The following is a 23,829-nucleotide window of genomic DNA, read 5'->3' on the forward strand; positions in this document are numbered from 1 at the left end:
ACTGACCTGAAGCCGAAAGCCGCCACAGCTCAGCCGTTGGGGAGGCCTCCGCGCCGCTGCGGGCTCAGCCTGCAGCCCCGGCCTGATTCCCTCTCTCAGACGCCCCGCACTTAAAGTGATGGTCCACAGGGCTGTTCTGAGGCGCTACCCGCGTCATCTCAGTGAAAGCTAAAAAATCAGCGTTACAGAGAGGAAAAAGGAGTGCAAGTCACTTTCCTGACTTCAGAGTTGTTGTGCGGGAATTGAACCCCAATAGTCGGACACCTTGTTTTCTCTGTTTTTCCACAGGGGGCGCCGGCACTGCACAGGCGTAGTCATCGCACTCGCGTTGCCTTTAAGAGGATTCTTTTTGCCGCCTCCGACCCCAGAGCTTCCGCTCCGCGTTCCCACAATGCAGTGCGGCTGAGCGCCTTCGAGCCCGCGGAACGCTGCGGGGGACCTGGGCTGGGGCGGCGGCGGCAGCGGCGACGTGGGCTGCGGCGGGCCCGCGGCGTCGGGCTGGGCGAATGTCGGGCTGGGCGGACGAGCGCGGCGGCGAGGGCGACGGGCGCATCTACGTGGGGAACCTTCCGACCGACGTGCGCGAGAAGGACCTGGAAGACCTGTTTTACAAGTACGGCCGCATCCGCGAGATCGAGCTCAAGAACCGGCACGGCCTCGTGCCCTTCGCCTTCGTGCGCTTCGAGGATCCCCGGTAAGTCCCCGCCGCCCGCCTTCCCGCCGGCCCCAGGCCCCCGCCTCCCTTTTCCCTTCCCGGACCTCCCCTCCCCCTTCCACCCAGACCCCTTATGGCGCCCCCGGGTGGGGGGCGGTGAGGCCTCCCTTCTCCTCAGGCTTCAGGCCGCTCTTTGCTTCGTCGTCACTTCCTTTATTGTAGTTGGGTGGGTTTTTTTTCTTAACTTAAAAAACAAAAGCTGGGCCTTTGAAGGGTCATCGTTGAAGGCTGGGATTCCCACACCTTCCCCGCGGCTGGGAGTCAGCCCGAGCGGGAAGCGGCCCCGGGCCCGGACACCTCGCGGCGCCCAGGCGGCCGCGGAGAGACCGTGACTCACGGAAGAGCCGCGATCACCCCGCGTCCTCCCTGCACGTCCCACCCCCGAACTCGCCGTTAGAGAGGGGAACAGGCTGCGGGGACAGGGGTTCTCTTGGAAATCGTCGAGGGCTCTTGTGATGAAACATGTCTACCCGCGCGCGCCCTCCGCCCTTCAAGGCCAAGGCCTTCTTAGCGAAGGATCGAGGATTTGGGAGAACTTACAGAACATTGTAAGGGGGGTCTGCGATGTCGCCCGTCGCTGTTGAGGGAGGCACCACTCGGTGCTAAAAGGGACCCCAGGGACTGGGAAATTCTGCCCGCAAACAGGCTTAAAGGCGGCTTGGTTGTCAGTATTGTCGCCCTCAGGCCGGAAAAGGTACAGGAACTTTCAAAACTGCCGTGAATAAATCTTAGAAATTACTGCACTGTGTGAGCCACTCCACTGGGGTGCATGGGAACCCGCCCGCTGTTTTCCAGCCTCCTTTCAGGGATCTCCTTACCTAGTCCGCACTTCCAGAGACTTTGAGGGAGTGTTGGACAGGAAGCAGTCTGAGGCTTTGCAGTGGCTAAAGACAGCTCATCCTAATGGCTTGCCATTTGCCTCAAAAGTGGAACTAGCCGTTTTTAAAACTTACATTGGAAAATGTTGCCTCTATTAATTAGTAACCATGCCACCAGTGTGTTTTTGAACAGTTATGTGTCAAACACCATTGTGTATATTGTTAGTCGTTTCAACAACATATAAGGTAGGTCCTATTAACCTGTATTGTATAAAAGAGGAAACTGGGTTAAAAGAATTGATTTTTTTAAAAATTGGTAGAAAAGACTAGGCTGGTAAAGGATCAAGGTAGGCTTTGAACCCAGCTAGCTGTTCTGCCCTTTGAATACAAGCTTGGATTGTATGCTACATTGTCACCTCTTCTTTCCTCATTCCGTAGATAATAGAACAGCTATTTTTTATATTACTTCCAACCAAAGCCCTGTGCATAGAGTATCTTAATCTTTAGTAACCCTGTGTGATAGACGTACTGCTCACACTGAGAGAGAAAAACCTTACTGCTGCTAGTAAGCATAAGTTGAACTCAGGTCAATTTTTATTTGAAGTCTGCTCTGAAAGCCAAGGGTTCTGTCTCTCGCCTACTGCACTATAAATGCAGCCAGGGTTTTATGACTGAGTCCATGCCTGTGACAATAATGCCCACATTAGCAGATCATCATCTGTGCTTGACCACCAAACCCTGGGCCTGTTCATCCACCATCCAACGTCAGAGAACCAACGAACCAACTTGGCAACCCTAACTTCCATGGTCTTCTTGTTAAGTCTCATTGAGTTGGTTCTCATAACTACCCTGTATACGGTTTTCTAGGAATGGCCGTTAATAGTCCAGTGCTTACCTCCAGTGCCACACCAAGACTCCCCCACAGCCTTAGGGAAAATAGTCTATGAGCTTATAGAAATGAACTGCAAATTCCATATTTCTCATAAAACACCCATCTTTTCAGTCTCACTTATTTTTTAATGGGATTTTCTTTTCCATATAGACAGTATGGTACTAGACCTTGTGGGAGAATCATAGGGGGTTAGCAAATGGTGTAGAGTCCTGTTGTGGCACTGTAGGATAAGCACTGGACTGCTATCTGCAAGGTCTGTAGTTCAAACCCACCAGTTGCTCCTTGAAAATCGTATACAGGGACAATATGAGTTGGAACTGACTTAACAATCACCAAGATGAAGGAAACACACTTTTTGGCAACATCTTCCTATTGATAATTTTCCATCTTTTAAAAAAATTAGCCATCTTGTAAATAAACCATTATCATTTCATACCTAGAATGCCCTATGTATGACACTTGTAAAGTTTAACATGAGTGTCTTGAAAGGTCTTCAGAGAGTAGTCCAATCCATAGGACCACATAATAGCAATAGCAAAGATCCTGTTTTCTTGTTTGACTCTGAGGTTTCCTTATATTTAAGCCAAAGTCAGCTAGCCTCCTGGGTATCACTAACTATAAACTTCTTTGCAGAGATGCTGAAGATGCAATTTATGGAAGGAATGGTTATGATTATGGCCAGTGTCGACTTCGTGTGGAGTTTCCCCGGACCTACGGAGGTCGGGGTGGGTGGCCCCGTGGTGGGAGGAATGGGCCTCCTACCAGAAGATCTGATTTCCGAGTTCTTGTTTCAGGTATGTTTCTTTCAAATTGAGATGATGCAGGGAAACACTTGGAAGAGAGAAATGTTAGCTTATTCTTTAGTGCATGTATATATGGGGCTAGCTTTCTAAAGACTAAGTATGTGGTGTTGCCAAGAGGCAGGTATCTTGGGACTGAAACTGCCTTGCTAGTGCAACCTTGGTAAAACATACGTATACTTCTTTGTTTTCTCGTGGTGAGAACGTTATAGTAAACCCCTTTGAATTGGAATTTGAACATTTTCTTTTGGAATGGATTTTAGTGCCAGACTATATATGAACAACTTAACCAGGTTTAGATCATGGAAAAGGCAAATTGGAGTCTGTAGAAGGAGAATAGAATAAAATGTGTAGTGTTTACAAATGATGGAATGTCTAAGTTTATCTTACTGAAATGTCAACACACTGGTACATAGATGGGACCTTCTGCACATTGCAGGGTGAGTTTTAAGGCCACGGTGGAGTGAAATGTATTGAGGGAGCCTGGGTTTTTTTGTTGTTTTGTTTTCCAGATGTGTCACTCTTAAAAATCCAATTACAGCCATGTGGGGATTTTTTTTATGGTGATTGGCTTAGTTTTCCATTGCTGCTATCACAGAAATACTATAAATGAGTGGCTTTAACAAACAAATTTATTCTCTCCATTTTGAAGGTTGAAAGCCCTAATTCAGGGTGCTGACTCTAGGGGAAGGTTCTCTCTCTCTATTGGCTCTGGAAGGAGTTCTGGTAGTGTAGTGATTACGAGTTCAGCTGCTAACCTCAAGGTCAGCAATTCAAAACTACCAGCCGTTTCCTGGGAGAAAGATGCGGCTTTCTGTTCCTATAAAGATGTATAGCCTCAGAAACCCTATACGGGTTGCTATGAGTTGGGCACACTACTATCACTACCACCATTTGCTCTGGGGTAAGGTCCTTGCCTCTTTAAGATTCTGCTCCTGGGCCATATTCATGGGGTTGGACATGTCTTTTCCCCCCATTTCTACTTCTCTCCTTCAATATCTCAAAAGAGATGGATTCAAAACACACCCTACACTAATCCTGCCTCATTTCCATAAAGAAGATAACCTGTTCCCAAATGGGATAACCACAGGCATGGAGGTTTACCACACCTATTTTGGGGGGTACAATTCAGTCCATAAAAGTGCTTTGGAGTAATACCCGTGTATGTGCCTTTCTTGTATCTCTTTGTAATATTTTTTAACCCCAGCCCCTCTCTTCCCTTTTATGGGATTCCATACATACCTTTTTCTCTCTCTCCATGCTGCTCTGACTTTCTGCTTAGAAAACTGTAGGAAATGGCTGCAGTCCTGAGCTGTGAGCGCTAAACACAGCCTGTGAAAGCAGGAGCACATTCCCTTTCCTGACTTCAGGTAGGGTTCGGTGATCCCCAACTAGCTTTAGCTCTGCGCCTCACCTTTCCCTCCACTGTACTGAAAAATGGTGGTGATCTTTTAGGACATACTTTGTCTCCTTTAAGGAGCCCAGGTGGTGCTTTGGGTTACTAACTGCAAGGTTAGTCCTTCAAAACTACCAGCTGCTCCCTGGGAGAAAGATGAGTTGAAATCTACTCGATGATAACTGGTTTGGACTAGTTTGTCAGTCATTCATACCTTTAAGAGAACTCCCTTTAAATTTTGTTGGTGATGGGCTGTTACCTTCAACTATACCTTACAGATTTCGTAGACTAGTTTCAAAGTCTCCATGTCTTAGGAATCCAGTGAGACAAGAAAATCATACTGATAATTTCGTGACAGTGCTGGTAAATTTCACAAAGGAATCCATTAGCACTCTGATTCTTAGGAGTTAGTATGTATTATGAATGACAGAGAGAGGTTATGTATTATCAGATACCGAATCTATAAAGGACTGGACTTCTTATAGACAGTTGTAGAAAGCCTTTGCCTCTGGAAGATAAACTTAGGAGCAGCTTCTTAAGGTGGTTTACTTGCACATACCTTTAATGTTCTTTTCTGATGTCCTGTCTCTTACCAAGATTTATAGAGTCTTGGTGTGGCACCTTAGGATAAGCACTCTGACCTCAAGGTCGGTTTGAATCACAAGGTCAGCAGTTCAAACTCACCAGCCACTCTTCAGAAACCCTATACAGCAGAGTCACTGTGAGTCGGAACCGACTCGATGGCACTTAACCATCACCACCAAGACTGATATGACTATGATTGTCAAGATTTAAAAGTGATGATTGACAGAGAAGGGATTCTGACTCTGACAGAATGGTTAAAAGATGTAGCCTTTTTATGTTCTGTGTGCTTAGGACTTCCTCCATCAGGCAGCTGGCAGGACCTGAAGGATCACATGCGAGAAGCTGGGGATGTCTGTTATGCAGATGTGCAGAAAGATGGAATGGGGATGGTTGAATATCTCCGAAAAGAAGATATGGAATATGCCCTGCGTAAACTGGATGACACCAAATTCCGCTCTCATGAGGTGAGTCCCTACTTCATGTTGAGGGGCTTGAGCCCAGGGTACTCCACCTCTGGCTGGCATGGCAGCTCTTATCACTGTTTCACAACTGGCTCATTCTGCAGGATCCTCCAGTGAGCATAACCAATATGGCTGCCCTCCTGGGTCCAGATTGGGCTTTCCGGGACACTCCATCATCTCAGCCCTTCTAGCTCTGCCTGTCCCTGAGTTGTTGCTTCACTTGTCCTTTCCCAAAACAGTGTAGGATCCTCTTGGAGACCTGAGCCAGCTTGCCATGTTCTTGATGTCCTTCCTTTTAGGAAGACACTACTGTTTGGTATCTCTCCATTGGATTCCAGTGCTGATTATTAGACACCATTTAGACCTGACTCCAAACCACCAGTTGTTAAGTGCCATCAAGTTGATTCCAATGCATAATGACCACCCTATACAGGGTTTCCAGGGCTTAAAAAAAAAAAAAACTTAGCAGGAGCAGAAAGCCTTTTCCCACAGAGTAGCAGATCTCAAACCACCAACCTTACAGATCACAGTACAGTGCTTATTCTACTGAGTCACTGCACTCTCAAACCACCAATAGGAAATTCTTTTACTGATTATCCTGCCATGACTAGGCTTGTCTGGAGATGGTGGGTGGGTTTTATGACTGGGAGAATGGTCTGTGTATGGTTTCACTGTGTATGTATTCACATGATCTTATAGGACTTAGTTTCAGAGCCAAAAGTGTCAGCCCTGGCTTTCAGTTACACTGCAAAGGAGGGCCTGAGTATTGTAAATCTTGTTATCACTGAGTTCATCTAGGGAAAAAGCACATGCTTTTCCCTTACAACATCTGTAGATCTTCTGAGATTGCTCATTGAGGACAAAGGGTCTGGAGACAGGCTAAACTGGACCCAGCTCCTGCCAGTTTAGTAATTTCTTAGCCAAGCTACTCCGTTCCTCTATATGCAAAATGGCCACAAGAATGCCATAACTGACAGAACTGTGATAACAAGAGTATCCCAAGTCCTGACACGTGGGAGGTGTTGCTGTAGCTCAGTGCCATCCTAGGGCCTCCTCCAAAGAGGTGTAGATGAGGTAGTAAGAAACAGACCTGAGAAGCTTTCTAGTTCTTCAGTTTTGGAGTCAATAGCAGTAATTTGGATGCTGTTATTAACACTTAACTATTTGAGCATTTATCACATACCAGGTTGCCACTTACTGTTGTCAACTGCTCTCTCTCTGAAATGGGGGTACACCTAAGGGCACCTACCTTGTAGTATGATTTTTATGGGTCGGACAAGCTAATTCACATAAAGTACCATGCCAGGCACATGCTCAGAGTTCACTATTATTAGCCATTTTGAGTATTGGTCTGCCTTTTTTCCTTCTCTGTCTCTTAAACTTTTTTCCTCCCTTTTTTTTTTTTTTGAATTTCAGGGTGAAACATCTTACATCCGAGTTTATCCAGAGAGAAGCACCAGCTATGGCTATTCACGGTCTCGGTCTGGGTCTAGGGGCCGTGACTCTCCATACCAAAGCAGGGGTTCCCCACACTACTACTCTCCTTTCAGGCCCTACTGAAACAACAGGCGATGGGAATTTGTTCTTTATTTTTTAGTGTGAACTGAGCTGCTTTGTGCTCAGAATCTACATTCCAGATTGATGATTTAGTGTCTTAGGAAATTTTTTTAATTTTTTTTTTTTTTTTTTTTTTTAAGGAAAAATAAAAGCAAAAAAACTACATCATTTCTACCAGGGCCATAATAGCAGTGAAACATTGTAAACTGCTGAAATTGTGGTTTTGGTTCAGAAACAAGTTGTCTATTTTTCACCCCTAATAATGGGAAGGAAATCAGTGCTGGGTCTTTGTGTGGGTTGCTCTACTATGGAGATCAGCAGTGACTGAGGGACTTGGCCCGTTCTGTTTAGAAATATATTTTAAACGTTTAGTAATGACATGTGTGGTTGTCCTTGATTAAGTTCAGATTTTCCCAAACAGGTTACGCTGATTTTTAGAAAGACTATTTACTTACTGAGTTGTAAGAAGTCCTAGTGGCAGTGTAGAATAAGCACTGGACCCTGTACTCATTGTCTAGCTTGATATGGGTTGTTGTTGTTAAGTGCCGTCGAGTCAGTTCTGACCCATAGCGACCCTGTACAGGGTTTCCGAGGCTGCAAATCTTTACGGGAGCAGAAAGCCTCATCTTTCTCCCGCGAAACAGCTGGTAGTTTAGAACTGCCGACCTTGAGGTTAGCAGCCCTAATCGTAAGGAAACATTTCTGATAGGAAATGGGAAGAATCAAAACAGCCTCTCTACTTTTTTTCCCCCCTTAATGAGGAGCAGCACAAATATCATTGGGTAGTCTTAGTCAAAACCAATTTTGGCAAATTGCTTAGGGAAAAAAAGTCTCAAGTTCAGGCTCTTTCACTTTTGCCTCTAGGTCTGTCTCATTGATCCTCGGCATCCAACCTTCTCAACAAACACCATCATTTTGGATTCATTACAATTTTGGAGTTACTGCAGGGATGAGGGAGATGGGAGCAGGGTCTGCTCTATCCTAGACCTTAATTCTCTTTTCAGAGAGAAACTATTAAATGGTTAATATCCTTTTGCACGTGATCAACATAGTCTACTTAGAATAGTTCTCAGGCTTTAGTAAAAATTAAGACTTCTGTTTAGAACCAAGTGAGTACTGAAATTTGTTAGGCTATCTTGCACAGGGCAAAACAAGTAAAAATAATAACTTAGGTTGTCACATAGCGATCAAAATTTCTGGCTACCAGTTACATAAAGAGAGAAAACTTAAATGAGGTTTTATGTACATCATTTTTTTTGCAGGGGAAGTCATATAGGTTTGGAGTGAATAGGTTTGTAAGCAAACACTTGGATTTCTTTTCCTCCAGATCTCACAAGGCCTTTCACTTCACTAGCATCAGGAATTCATCACCTCCCTTGAGCTACACTGCCCCCAATTCTACCTCCAGAAGAATCAGTTACTTAAAAAAACAAGAACACTTTTGCATTCATTTTTGTCCAGTGATCCAAGGAAGTAGGGATGTCAGTGTTTGAAGGATATTACTTTTTCAGTCACATGGGGTGGGCTCGCATTCATCCACCTTTGCCAAAGAGATATTACCTGTTTGAAGACAATAGCAAAAAAAGAACATTATAGCTGAGCCTGCTGCCCAACTGACTTCAATGAATTAATCACTTGATTTGCCATGGGCAGTATGTGTAGCTACTAGCTTTTTTCCTAAGGCTGAGGAATCTGGAAGAGTCACAGTTTTAAGTGAAACTGAATGTATCCTTTTAATAAATCAAAGAACAGGCTAATTGACCATACACATGGATCTAAAGATGGAAGGAACGCCAAGTTATTTGTCCTAGGCAGCCAAGAGATTCTATGTGAGATGGATGTATCCACTGTTGTCAAGTGCCATCCAGCCGGTACTGACTCATGCACAACAGAACAAACCACTGCCCGGTTCTCCACATTCATTGCTACTCCTGAGCCCATTGCTACTGCTGCCACTTTGTCAACCTATCTTGGGGGTCTTCCTCTTTTTCTCCAACCCTCCACTTTAACAAACATGGTATTCTTCTCCAGGGACTGGTCCCTCATAATATGTCTGAAGTGTTAAGAGACAAAGTCTGGCCATCCTGGTTTCCAAGGGAGCATCCAGGTTGTATTTCTTCCAGCATATATTGGTCGGTTCTTTTGGCAGTCCATATTCAATATTCCCCAACACCATAACTCAATGTATCAATTCTACAGTGTTAATCACTGTCCAACTTTCAGCATGCATAAGAGGTTATTGAAGACCATGGTTTGGATACATAAGCTAAGTGTCAACTTGGGATGAAGCAATTTTAAAAGGTCTGTCCACAGTTAACTGGGATAGTTTAGTGAATCATATTTTCTAGTTTTCCATCTTTGCTTTAACTAGAGCATATCCTTAATCTGGTTAGTCTTGATCAAAGAGGTCAACTCTGAGCTGACTAGGGCCAGTGGCTAACAACACGCTGCCATCTGTTTACACATTATACTTGGCTCATTTGATCTTCATAGTTCTTTTTTCCTTACCTCAGGTATACCTATGTGAGCCACTCTGGGTAACACATACCTGGAGGGGCCACAAAATACTCCTCCATAACCCGATGAGAGTTCTGTAGCACTTTTTCAGCACAGTTGCCTTCTATCACATCATCAGATCTCAGGTAGAGGCACCTAAAAAACCCAGAATCTTGAGGTTATCTCAGAGGAGGGCTTCAAAGGCATACTGGAGAAGGGTCAAGAATGAGAGCAGTTACCTATTGAGTTAGGGTTAATGATGGAAGATAGAAACTATGGCCCAACACACTAACATTATAGAATTTTCCAAATTCCTCTGGATTGGCAAATACTGGATGACCACTATTGGTAAATTCTTTTTGGTATAGACAATGTTAAACAATAGGTAAACAGCCTACCAAGGGAATACAAACAGGCACCCCACCCCTAACCCAGCCTGGGTTGGGGGGAGCATGTACTCAGACTAGGGGATGCCCCCATTACTGCTAAAGAGCAGACAGGCTTTAGTTGGATCAAACCAAACCTGCCACCATCAAGTTGATTGCTAAAGGGCAGTGTGGAGTCCTGTTGTGGTGCTGTAGGATAAGCACTGAACTGTTTAACTGCAATATTGGTGGTTCAAATCCACCAGCCGTTCCTTGGAAACCCTCTACTGGTTCACTACAGTGTAGAACTGCATCTTAGGGTTTCTGAAACCATAAATCTTCATAGGAGCTGGTGGGTTTGAACTGTCTGATCCCAGCACACTCGGAAGTGCTGAGTTTATAGCAGGGCAGCAGTCTGGCTTGCTCAGAGGAGGCTAGAATCCTAAGCAGAATTAAGGAATATCTTGCTCAAGAGTGGTCGTAAATGACTTGTTGAAGGGTCTTTGGTCATCTATGACAACTGGGATCTGAGCCCAGGTCTTATACCCCGATGACAAGCTTTTTATTATTTTTTTTAAATACTAAAGCCACCTGGTATGGCACTGTATTGTAAGCATTGAGAACCATAAGGTCAGCAGTTGAAACCCACTGGATGCTCCTTGGAAACTCTACAGGGTAGCTATGAGTCAGAAGCAACTGGCACATAACACGGCTACCTTTGTGGATATAAAAATGCCTACCATGGAGCAAGATAGAACACGGACATCTTAAGAATCCCCTACTGTTCTCTGGGCCTAGCAGCTTCACTAGAATCCAGATAGCAAACTGGTAAAGCCTACCACCAGAAGGCTGACCATATACAGGCTTCACCACTAAGGCTTAATTAAAAGTGCACGAGAAGTCTAAGCCTGCTCCCAAATACATGGGCTACAAATTAAGCAGTCTGCCACATCACTGATTAGGGGGCTTACAGATGAGACTTGAGCCTGACGGGGCCTATGTACCATGACAAAGGCATGACTATGATATGAGCATGTGGTCAAAGACTGCATGTAGGGGCTAAGTTTGAACAAGATGTTTTTGTTTTTTTTAAAATTTATTAAAGATTGAGTGAAAGTTTACAAACATCAGTTTTACATTCAACAAATCATACTTTGTTTTACTTCAATGATTATAATCTTCATGCATCAAAACAACCCGCTTTCTCCTTGTGGTTCTTATTTCCATTCCACCCACCTTCCCATTCCTTCTTAACTTTGTCTTTACATAAATGTCCATTTGATTTTGCATGACTGACCATTATGTGGTCAGCATACCTTACTAGTTATCTCCCCACCCCCATGTCCCCGTAAACCTAGCGGCTGCTTGGATGAACATTGGGCCAAGAGGGTTAGTTACTTTCTAAATGTGAAAGGTGATTGAGGGCCATAGTCTTGGCTTCCTCCAGTCTATTTCTAACCAGTAAGTCTGGTCTTTTTTTTTTTTAATTTTCAGTTTTGTTCCAGATTTTCTTTCACTGTATCTGGGACCTTGTAATGTGATCCCTTTCAGAGCAATTGGTAGTGGTAGCTGGGCACCATGTAGCTCTTCTGGTCTCAGCATCATGGAGACTGATGTCACATGAACTAACTGAGCAAGCATCTTCAATTTTCATCACTCTTCTTTCTTCTGCACATGGAGAGACAATGGTGTCCCCTGAGACTATGGTCCTGAGCCCCCAGGCCCAGCAATTCAAGAGGGTAGATAATATCTAAAAAGTTTTCATCATTTTGTCAACTGTATGTTTCACTAATAAGATTCTTTTAAGACGGCACGTTCTATGTCTTTGATACCCAGTCCCAAGATTGAGACAGTATTCGTGGTTTCAAAAGGAGAAAGCTGGAATCCATTGCAGGATCTGCCACTTGACAACAGTGTGGCCTTAGGAAAATTCTTAAACACAAAACAGCATGGTCTTGAACAAGTATGATCTTTCTAGATCTTAAATTTCTCACCAAAAACTTGATGGCTGCATTAAACTTTTTAAAAATTCATTTTTTTGTTGTTTATAATACAGCACAACACATACCAGTTCAACAACCTCTACAAGTACATTACAGAGACGGATCACAGTCTTTTAAGTTGTACAACCATTCACATCTATATTCTTTTCCCATTCCACACAAGGATTATGCATTCATTTTAGAAATTTGGGAAAAATCCTCCACAGTGGTCCCACTCAAAGATAACCACTGGGTTCTAGAGCTGCATTTCTGTTGGGCAGTTTAACAAAATGGCTGGTGCTCTGGCTCCTGAGTCACATGGACTTCAAATCCTGGAGGCACACATGGTGCGTGTGCAAGTCACTTATCCTCACCATGTTTCAGAGGAGTGCTGGGAAGATTACATGATGCTAAGAAATACATCTGATAACGCTGGCCTCCTTTCTTATGGTAGTAAGAGATGGGTGCTGAGTACCAGCTGCACTTTGAGAACTTTCAGCTGTACACCAGTTACACCTTCGTGTGTCCCAGTTAGACTGCAGTCTCCAGCTATCCAAGTATACCTAGACATAGCCGTCAGCCCCTTTTACTCATGCATAATCTGCCTAGCCCTTGTCTTTAGAGCTTGGTACTAAGTGTTATTGGATTGGTTGGAGATGCTGATGAAATGAGATGCTCTACCACAACAGAGCACCACTCAGTCTGTCAGTTTGCCTTACTGTGGTGACCTGCATGTCCCTGGAAGCTATGTCACTGGTATCTTAGTATCAGTAGGGTCACCCACGATGGAGTTTCAGCTGAGTTTCTAGACTAAGACTAGAAAGAAGGAGAGGCGGGCTGCTTTGGAATGTTTAATCACTGAAAACCTTATGAATAGAAGCAGAACAATGTCAGTTACAGTACTGGAAAATGAAAACATTATGAATTGTTAAGTGCCGTCAAGTCAGTTCCAACTCACAGCAACCCTGTATAGGGTTTCCAAGGAGTGGCTTGTGAGTTTTAACCACCAACCTTGCAGTTCACACCAACCTTCAAATCTAGCACATTATCCTGCAGCACCATACCTGGACTCCAAACATCATGAATGGCACCAGAATATTGTCAGATACATTGCTGGAAGATGACCCTCTCAAGTTGGAAGGTACTCAAAATGCAACTGGAGGAGAGCTGCTTCCTCAAAGTAAACCTGACCATGATACAGCAAATGAAGTTTTCAGGACTTTCATTGGCTGATGGGGCACAAGTCAAAATAAAGAGAAACAGCTGTAAATATTCATTAATGGAATGTATGAAGTATGAATCTGGGGCAATTGGAAGTTGTCAAAAATTGAATGCATAAAGATTGATGCATTGTTGAGCTGAAAAGAACTGGTATTGGCCATTTTGAATAAAACCATCATGGTGTACTATGCCAGGAATGACAAACTGAATAACAAAGACACATTCATCATCAAAAAGAACATTTCAAGTTCTATCTTGAATAAAATGCTGTATGTGATAGAATAATATTCATATGCCTACAAGGAAGACCACTTAATACCACTATTGTTCAAATTTATGCACCAATAACTAAAGCCAGTGATGATGACTTTGAAGAATTCTATCAACTTCAGTCTGAAATTGATCAAACATGCAATTGAGATGCATTGATAATTACTGGTGAATGGAATGCAAAAGGTTGGAAACAAAGAGAAAGGATCAGTAGTTAGAAAACATAGCCTTGGTGACAGAAATGCTGCTGGGGATCATATGATAGAATTTTGCAAACCCAGTGACTTACTCCTTGCAAATAACTTTTTAAAATAACATAAAAGACACATGAACCGTACCATATGGGATACAAAAAAACTGAACTGACTATATAAGTGGAAAGAGACAGTGGAAATGCCCCATATCATCAGCAAATACAAGGTCAGTTTGCAGACTGCAGAACTGACCATCAACTGCTCATATGCAAGTTCAGGCTGAAGATGAACAAAATTAAAACAAGTCTACGAGAGCCAAAATATGACCTTGACCATAATCTACCTGAATTTAGAGATCCTCTCAAGAACAGATTTCATGCATTAAATACTAAGGACGAAGATCAGAAGAGTTGTGAAATGACATCAAGATCATATAGGAAAAAAGCAAAAGGTCATTAAGAAGACAAGAAAGAAGGAAAAGAAGAGGAAAAAAAATAATCTGATACAATTTGATGAACTTGACCTATACCTATGGATGCAGTAGCTCAAAAGAGGGAACGAATCCTTATAGCAAGAATCATTCCCACCCCCTCCACACACAGAGTAGACAGGGATGGGCAACTTGAACAATGGCTACCCAAAATGGCGGGGGGTGGGGTGGGGTGGGGTGGTGGAGCTACAAAGGCAAAAAGTGACTGGCTTACAAGCTTTCAAGAGGGAACCTAGAGCCAGGGGGCTTGGAGGAAGGCAGAATCTTCAGTGAAAAGTATCCAGTCTGTCTAGGCGGAGCTGATGAAATAAAATGCAGATGGGTCTCTTGTGATACAATAGTGAATAATTGTTACCAGGACTGACTGTGAGGGTTGGAAATGTAAAGGTAGACGTTTTATAGCAAGGAAAGGTGTGATTAACTTTCCAGGCTAGGAGCGGAGGTCCCTAGGACCATCAACAGAGAAGAGCCCAGAGTGGGACCCTACCCAGAGAAGCAATGATGCCTGAAATGGAGCCAGAGATGATGATGTGGAGCGATGGAGCAGCTGGGAATTTTAGATCCAGAGAGGGAAAGCGACTGTGTGCTGAAGACTTGCGGGGAGGGGAGTAGTGTAGGGGACAGGCTTGCAGGGTATACCCTTTGGTTGGTTGATGATGCATGGAGTGGACTGTGACCATGGCAATGAAACACAGTATACGATAGAATGAATGTAAAATTAACGTTCTACCATGTAAACTATCATATAATTCACAATAAAACATTATAAAAAAAAAAAAAGAAGGAAAAAACGAAAGTGGATGCCAGAAGAGATGTTGAAACTTGCTTTCCAGCATAGAGGAGGTAAAAGATCTAAACAGAAAATTTGAAAGGACAGTTTAAGACAAAGCCAAGTACTACAATGAAATGTGCAAAGACCTAGAGTTAGAAAATCTAAAAGAAAGAACACTCTCTAATCTTACAGTCCAGGAACAGAGGAACCTAGGATCATCAAGGGAGAAGAGCACAAGTGAAATATGGGATCGTATCCAGAGAAAGCAGCAGCCGACACCAGAGATAAGGACATGAAGAGATTGAGCAGCTGAGAACTCTAGACTCATGGAAAGAGAAATGCTGTGTGTTGAAGGCCAGGAAGCAGGCTTGCAGAATGTGCCCTTTGGTTGTTTAAATGATTATATATTCCTGAGTATTTTTGTGTACATACCCCCACCCCCAAAAATACAGAGGGAACAGAAGCAAATACTGTTAAATGATGATGCATAGAGGAGATTGTAATCATTGCAATGAAACAATGAGTGTAAAACCGATGTTCTCCCATGTAAATTATCACTCAATTCACAATAAAATTTTTTAAAAAAGAACATGCTCAACATTTCTCAAGATGAAAGAACTGAATGAAAAATTCAAGCCTCGACTTGCAATACTAAAGGATTCTATGGGCAAAATACTGAATGATGCAGAAAGCACCAAAAGAACATGTATCACTATACCAAAAAAATGGCCAATGTTCAACCACTTTATAAAGTAGCATATTTAAGAGTCAATGGTAATGAAATAGGAAGTCCAAAGTGCACTGAAGGCACTGGCAAAGAACAAGGTTTTGGGAATTGATGGAATACAAATTGAAATCGTTCAACAAACTGATGCAGCACTGGAGGTACTCATCTATACCAAGAAATCTGGAAGACAGCTACTTGGCCAACTAACTGGAAGAGATCCATATCTGTGCCCATTCCAAAGACAAGTGACCCAATGTAATGCAGACATCATCAAACAAATTACTAATACCAAATTCAAGTACAGTTTTGCAGAAGATGATTCAAAAACAGCTACAACAGTATATTGACAAGAAATTGCCAGAGGTTTATGCTAGATTCAGACAAGGATATATTACTGCTGAGGTCAAATGGATCCTGGTAGAAAGCAGAGAATAGCAGAAAGATATTTACCTGTGCTTTATTAACTGAAAGTCTTTTGACTGTGTGGATCATGACAAACTATGGATAACTTTGTAAAGAACAGATATTCCAGAATACTTAATTGTGCTCCTGAGGAAACTGTTTACATAGACAAAGAAGTAGTCGGTTGAACAGACCAAGGGGATACTGAATGGTTTAAAATCAGGAAAGGTGCGCACCAGGGCTGTACTCTTTCACCATACTTACTCAGTGTAAACACTGAGCAAGTAATCTGAGAAACTGGATTATATGATGAGCGTGGCATCAGGAATGAAGGAAGGTTCATTAACAACCTGCATTATGCAGGTGATACAATCTTGTTTGCTGAAAACAAAAAGGATTTAAATACTCATTGATGACGATCAAGACCACAGTCTTCAGTACGGGTTGCACCTCAATGTAAAGAAAACAAAAATCCCTCACCACTGGACTAATAAATAACATCATGATAAATGGAGAAAAGAGTGACATTGTCAAAGACTTCATTTTTGCTTAGATCCACTATCAACACTCATGGAAGCAGTAGTCAAGAAATCAGATGATGTATTGCTTTAGGCAAATCTGCTGCACGGGACCTCTTTAAAGTGTTCAAGAGCAAATATGTCAGCAGTTTGACAACTAAGGTGCACCTGACCTAAGCCATGGTATTTTCAATAACCTCATAAACATGTGAAAGTTAGACAATGAATAAGGAAGACCATAGAATTGATGCATTTGAGTTATGGTGTTGGAGGAGACCATTAAAAGTATTAAGGAATGCCAGAAAAACAATTCTGTTAGAGGAAAGAGAACCAGAATGTTCTTGAGAATCCAGGATGGCAAGACTTCATCTCTCATAGTTCAGATACATTATCAGGAAGAGCCAGTGCCTAGAGAAGGTTAAGTGGTGGATCAGTGAAAAGAAGATAGACCTCCCCCAATGAGATGGGCTGACACAGTGGTACCAGCAATTGGCTCAAGTACAAAAAAGATTGTGAGGATGGTGCAGAACTGGGCAGTGCTGTGTTGTGCCTAGGGTTGCTAGGTGTCAGAACTGACGGCAGCACTTAGCAACAACGACAACCAACAGAGGAGTTTAAGCTGCTTCCCAATAGTAGCTCTAATAAACGATTTTTTCCCCAGAATCACTTGGTAATCACATTTCCTATATAAATACAATTTCCAGAAAAACAAAACTCACACCTTTAAATACCACACATTTACTCTTTCTGATGTGGTTATTTCTGGACTACACTCTTACCTTTCTATTTTCTTAATCCTAAATTACTGGGTTTCAGTCATGGTAGCACATCAAGTAGACCTTAACTTGACAAGTTGCTTAACTTTTCTGGAGCTCAGAACCATGTGTAACATGTCACAATGTGACTAGCTGAACTCTTGAAATGCTTATTAATTTTTGATTCATTGACTAAATGTCTGCCTCATGTCTTGTCTTTGTCCACTGGCATTTCAGAACAGCCCAAATGCCCTACCAACACCAATTTTAATGATAAATCGACTTCTCACCTATGCATCTGGATTTGCATAAAACCAAAACAAAAGCCTACTGCCATCAAGTTGATTCCAACTCAGTGATTCATGTGCTGCATGTGCAAGTCACCATGTGTACGAGGGCTGATGGGAAGACTACATGATGCTAAGAAACATGATCCGACTCAGGTTTCCGAGACTGTAAAGATAGCCTCATCTTTTTCCTTTGAGGGGCTGGTAGGTTTGATCTTACAGCCTTATGGTTAGCAGTCCAACCCCTAGTCCACGGTGCCAACAGAGTTGTTGTTGTTAAGTGTCATCGAGATGGTTCCAACTCATAGCGACACTGTATAGGGTTTCCAAGGAGCAGCTGGTGAGCTTGAACCACCGACCTTGCAGTTCAAATGACTTTACAGTCTGACGCATTAGCCCACAGCACCACACCAGGACTCCTAGGCTAACATTAGTCATGTGTTATTCTTGGGAGGATTACAATGTCCACTTGAATCTTTTGTGTTCTGGTTCGGAGAAGGAATCCTGTGTTTGAAAGGAGTCACCTGTGAACTAGAAATCCTTAATATCTAACGTTCACAGACAAGTCACAGAAGCCAGTGACTGTGGAACATGCTAACAAAAAGGTGTGGAAAGTGGTGGCAGCAGAGAAGTGACTGACACACAGGTATTGCTGTTAGCCATTGGCCTAACTGATGGACATATGAACGCCTTTTGCTTCTTTCTGTCTTTTCTTTGATATTTTAGGCTAGCAGGAATCAGCTCTCCATGCTCCCCTACACTTACCTGAAAGCCTTGCCCTCCTATTCATTCTTTCTTGAGCTAATCCATTGGGTTAAAAGTTTGGGTTCAAGCAAGGCTCTGGGGGACACCCTAGGCACAAGTATTTGGCTGTCACAACAGACTCAACTCATCAGGTCTCTGGATTTGAGGTGAAAGGGAACAGAGTTTCTAGGGGGTGAATTAAAGGGCTGGTCTAGAGCAGAGTCGCAGGTTTTAGACATGTTACTGAACTTTCTGAGTCTCAGTGTCCTATCTATAAAACATCTTTGTGTTTACCTTTCAGGGTTGTACATGGTAACTGAGTAGCACATGCAAATTCTTAGGGCCTGGCATGTGGTAAACAAGTTAACTGTTTGTAGCAGCAAGCAAAGGATATGTTATTAATGTACAAAGAGTTTTCTATTAACCAGTCAATGTTTTTGCAACTAGTAAGGCCACTGCCTAACGCCCTTTAACACCTACTATCATTGGGTTTCTGTTTCAAATGTTGCTGAGTAGTCCTAAAAATGCCACAGTCCAAAATGGAGTCCTTCACAAAAATGATTTTTTTCTGAATTTATGGAAAAAGTACAGATCACTGAATGCCACTCTGTCATTCCGCAACCAGATCTAAACCGTCTTCTTTTTTTTTTTGCAAGCCCTTTCCTGAGGAACGGTGACAAATCTTTATAGTTTCCCCCTCCAAGTGACTTGGTAAATTCTGATTCCTTTTTGTGCTTCTGTTCCCACCTTTCCCAAATATATGACTAAAAAGACTCATCAACAAAGATTTACTGAGTGTCTACTCTGCACCCAACACTGAAAGCATGGTGGGGAAAACCAACAGACCCAAGTAGCAGTGCTACTTGGGGTGTGCAGTGCTCTGTAAGTCACACACTGGACTGAGGACCATAAGGACGGTGGTTCGAGCCTACCAGTCGCTCCACGGGAGAAAGATGAGGCTTTCTGCCCCCATAAAGATGTACACCCTCGGAAACCCTACATGGAATTGCCATGAATTACAACAATACATGTAAAATCACAGTTCTACTGAACATCATGAAAGAATCAAGGTATCCTCAAAGGAAACTAGATTCAGTTTGAGGAAGTGATAGTTGAGATCAGATGGAAGGAAATTGAGTAGGCAAAAAAAAGGGAGGATGGGTGGGGTGAACAGGGGATATGGGAAAGGGCCCAGAATTCTAGATACGAAAACCACTGAGAGGTCCAGGAATGAGAGGGGAACAGAGGCTAGATCCAGTGACAGCCTCTAGGACATGGTGAGGTTTTTCTCTTGAAGAGCACTGAAGTTGCTTACAGGCGGGGGGATGACATCCGATTTCTGTTTTGAAAGGCTGTGTAAGGAAAAGTGATGAGAGTTACCCTCTGAAAACCTGGGCATCAGACTGCAAAGTAAAGGACGGATTCAGAGGAATCAAAGGCTGGAGGTGGGAGGAGCAGGTAGAAGGCTAGATAGAACTTACTTTTACAAAGGAAAAGGCTAGGATAAAGAAGGCCCCAAAGGCCCTAATCATTATGAGCTACAAATCCATCCTGCCTAAGAAGCTGCAGCCCGAAATGGCTAACAAGGGACTGCTGGGAGGAAGGGTCTCCAAAAAGAGCCATAGGAGACCAATTTGGAAAGTGTAAGCAATGCCAATGAATAATATGTATGTTGTTGTTGTTAAGTCCCATCAAATGGGAACCTAATTTGCTGCAAACACTTCCACCCAATACTCAAACAAATATTTAAATAAAAAATATGACCATTGGTGAATGTGGGTAGAAGATGCCCTCTTCAAGTATTCACATCATAATACATCACTTGTGTTACAACCCTGTACACTTAACAATTTCAGAAGCACTGGTGGAACATAAGCACTGGACGATTAACTGCAAAGTCCAAACCCACCAGCTGTTCCTCAGGAGAAAGATGAGGCTTTCTGCGCCCATAAAGATTTACTGCCTCAGAAACCTATACAGGGTCACTATGGGTCAGAATAGACTCAATGGCAGGGAGTTTAGTTTGGTTTTGGTGGTATGGTGGGTTAAGCACTGGGCTGCTAACAGTGAGATCCTTGGTTCAAACTCACCAGCAGCTCCGCAGGAGAAAGCTGAGGCTTTCTGCTCCCATAAAGATTTACAGTCTTGAAAACCCTAAGGAGCCATTTTACTGTGTCCTGGTGTGGCACTGTAGAGTAAGCGCTGCTAACCACAACAGCAGCAGGTTGGAGGTTCAAACACACCAGCTGCTCCTCAGAAACCCTATACAGGGTTGCTGTGAGTTAGAAGCGACTTGACACCACTTAACTACGACAATATGGGCTCACTATGACTCACCAATGGCTCAATGGCAGTGGGTTTCTTAGCCATTTGTATTTCCAACCCCTGATATGAAATGAAAAGTAAACATTTCCACCTCATTACCTATATACATACATATATATAAATATTAAAACTAAGCATTGTTAATAGTTTCTTAAATGCCCTCTCAGGGGGAAAAACAAAATAAACCAAACCTTAATGGATACACATAAATAGACTAAAGAGACTAGACTACAGTGTTCTAAAATTTGCCTTTTTAATTAAACGTATCTTGGAGCTCTTTCCATACCAGCACACAGCACTGATTATATCGTTTTAAAAATAACAACTGCCTCATTTCCAAAGGAAACCCTTGGATCAGAGAATGGTTGTTGATGCTGTTAAGTGCCATGGAGTCGGATCCAACGCACAGCGATCCTGTATAGGGTTTCCAAGGAGCTACTGGTGTGTATGAACCGTCTATCTTACAGTTGAAACTGATCTTGCAGTCCAGCAAACTATCCTGCAGCGCCAAACCAGGGTCAGGGAATTTAAACCCTTAAATTTTTGAGGTAGAATACAGCACTAACCAAGTCAGACAATGAGCTCACATCCTGTTGGCAAACAAAGATAATGGATCAACTAAAACACATTAATACTTTTTTTGAAAAATCAAAACAAAAACCCAACAGGGCAGAGTTAGGGACTTACAGGAAGAGGGGCTTGAATTGGCCAGGAGAGACCTCTCTTAGGGTATGAGCTGAGACCTGAAGGCCAAGGAGACAGCCAGACAAACATCTGGAGGCAAACTGTCCAAGAAAAAGGGAAAAGACCCCAGCGAGGTAATGAATTTGGCATGTGGAAGCAATACTGAGACTAGTTGGCTGGAGCTTACTGAAACGTGCAGTGCACCCGAAAGGTAGGCAGGGGGCCTCGCAGGCTAGGATTCCTTTGGATTTTATTCCCAGTTACACCGGGAGGCCTGGAGGACTTCTTGCACGGGAGTGACAAGACCCAAAGAGAACAAGGGGAAGAGTGAAGCCACTTACCCGCGAGATGGCAGTGTGTAAATTTCTGATTCTTGGTAAGACTCTTTTCCCTTCTGTTAAATGGGGACACCAATCACCATCTGAAAGGGCTGCAAAAGCACCCCAGTCCAGGCTTCCGGGACCGCAGCCGCGCGCTTACCTGTCCTCCAGGACTGACTCCATGGGCTCCACGCCGTCTGTGTCCACGTCACGGAGCCGGTCGGCAAAGGCGATGGCTTTTTCCAGCCGTTCCACGGCCTCGCGGCTGCCAAAGTTCACAAGCGCCAGATGCTCCAGGTGTTCTATCACCTCGGCCGTGATCTGACCACTTCCCTGCGGCGGGAGGCGGGAGGCATGGGTTACGCTTGGGGCCTCTTCCTCCACCTGCCTTGACGTTCCGGCGTTTACCTGAGGCCCTGCCTTCGAAGTCAAACCCCGCCAACCGCTCAAAGGAACCCGAAGGCCTAGCCGCCCCACCCACGCCCACATGTCTCTCCTTCTGTGCATCCGTAGGGAGCCTGTTACGTTACTCTGAGCGACGCGCCGACGAGTGACGACATCAGATGCGCGCCGGACACTAGCCGCCTGACTCCGCCATGAATAGTGTCGGGGAGGCATGCACGGACATGAAACGCGAATACGACCAGTGCTTCAATCGGTGGTTTGCCGAGAAGTTCCTCAAAGGGGACGGCTCCGGGGACCCGTGCACCGACCTCTTCAAGCGCTATCAGCAGTGTGTTCAGGTGAGTGCGGCTGGAGTCCTCCCGCTTCTCTTCCCAGGTTTGGTGTGCACTCTTGGTGTCTCTAACTCGAAATATGGGATCTTAGGGCTGTTGACACTGGGAAGATGGGAAAAAGCCGCAGTGAAGTCAATTGGAGGAGCCCCCTATCCTGCCATCACTTTCGAGGCCCCCTGGGTGTCTCTCTGAGTGACAGATAAATATTTCTTCAGTGCGTTCATTTTTCACGGAGCACATTTTTGTTGTTGTTGTTCATCTGGTGCGCATCTTAAGCGTAGAGACCAGAAATAGGAAGTTGTTAGATTAAAGTCCTTGCTTCTCTGTGAGTGATGAACGTTGCCTCTGTGTGTATATGGTTTGTACAGACGCCTGGGTGCTCGTCCTTCTCCGGTCTGTTATACACTAGACAGGGTTCCGTTGTTTTTATAATAGTCCTTTTAGGATTATTCCATTTCTCTCTCAACCACCATCTCCCAACAGCATCTAGGATATTATGATCCCCGCCTAATGAATGCGGATCTGCTTTCAGTATAAAATTTTAACAGCACACCCGTCAGAGCACTTCCAGTGCATTAACTTAAACCGTCCTCACTGTAATTCCAGAATAAATAAATGGGCTTCCAAAAATTCCTGCTAGAATGGAATGAAAAAATCGTGTAATTTTTCCACAAAGTTTTTGACTTCCCCCTCTTCCTGTCATGATCCCATTTATAGATGAGGAAAGTGAGGCTTGACCAAGGTCACATAGCCAGCAAGCCCTGGAACCAAGATTTGAACCCACGTGTGACCTAAGCTAAAAGAGTAATGATACTGTTATTTTTAAAATTTTGCATCTGAATTTCACTGCTAAGATTAAAGTTTCAACCTCTCTCTGGTCTTGCATTTAATTTCTTCATAATGGCAATTGTGTTGGCTTTTAAATTAAAAAACGAAACAAAGTTTGCTTTTATTTTTTTGTATCTAAATTTGGTCTTGGAACTTCTTGGAGAGATTTATGATATGTTTTCTTCTTCCACTAGAAAGCAATAAAGGAGAAAGAGATACCTATTGAAGGACTGGAGTTCATGGGCCATGGCAAGGAAAAGTCTGAAAACTCTTCTTGACCTTAACCTTGAAACTGGACTTCTCAAGTCAGCAAATTGAAGATTGGATTTTGTCAACTAAGGCTGTGAAGAAAGACATTCATTTGACGAGAAGTTTAAGGGAGTTTTCTGTCTTCCCTCTCAATGTTTTCCTCTCACTTGCTCCAAGGTGTTTTCTCACCTGCTCTGGCACTTACAGAAACTGAACAGTGCTACAAATGATTTCTTGGG

The 23,829-nt window shown here is 43.5% G+C and overlaps 3 protein-coding genes across 3 annotated transcripts; 2 read left to right on the plus strand and 1 right to left on the minus strand.

Annotated features, from left to right (window-relative positions):
* Window positions 1-364: 364 nt before the first annotated feature.
* On the plus strand, window positions 365-7,600 carry SRSF9 (serine/arginine-rich splicing factor 9). Its single transcript, XM_006865443.1, has 4 exons — window positions 365-694; window positions 3,059-3,219; window positions 5,498-5,670; window positions 7,084-7,600. Exons 1-4 carry the CDS (start codon window positions 507-509, stop codon window positions 7,225-7,227), a joined length of 666 nt encoding a protein of 221 aa, XP_006865505.1. The 5' UTR covers window positions 365-506; the 3' UTR covers window positions 7,228-7,600.
* Window positions 7,601-8,731: 1,131 nt separating this feature from the next.
* GATC (glutamyl-tRNA(Gln) amidotransferase, subunit C) lies at window positions 8,732-22,265 on the minus strand. Its single transcript, XM_006865501.1, has 4 exons — window positions 22,185-22,265; window positions 21,937-22,109; window positions 9,773-9,876; window positions 8,732-8,784 (listed from the first exon to the last, which is right to left on the minus strand). Exons 1-4 carry the CDS (start codon window positions 22,263-22,265, stop codon window positions 8,732-8,734), a joined length of 411 nt encoding a protein of 136 aa, XP_006865563.1.
* Window positions 22,266-22,368: 103 nt separating this feature from the next.
* TRIAP1 (TP53 regulated inhibitor of apoptosis 1) lies at window positions 22,369-23,619 on the plus strand. Its single transcript, XM_006865444.1, has 2 exons — window positions 22,369-22,519; window positions 23,536-23,619. Exons 1-2 carry the CDS (start codon window positions 22,373-22,375, stop codon window positions 23,617-23,619), a joined length of 231 nt encoding a protein of 76 aa, XP_006865506.1. The 5' UTR covers window positions 22,369-22,372.
* Window positions 23,620-23,829: the final 210 nt, after the last annotated feature.

This window comes from Chrysochloris asiatica, unplaced genomic scaffold (assembly GCF_000296735.1).
Source record: "Chrysochloris asiatica unplaced genomic scaffold, ChrAsi1.0 scaffold00078, whole genome shotgun sequence".
In the NCBI taxonomy this organism is placed as follows: Eukaryota; Metazoa; Chordata; class Mammalia; order Afrosoricida; family Chrysochloridae; genus Chrysochloris; species Chrysochloris asiatica.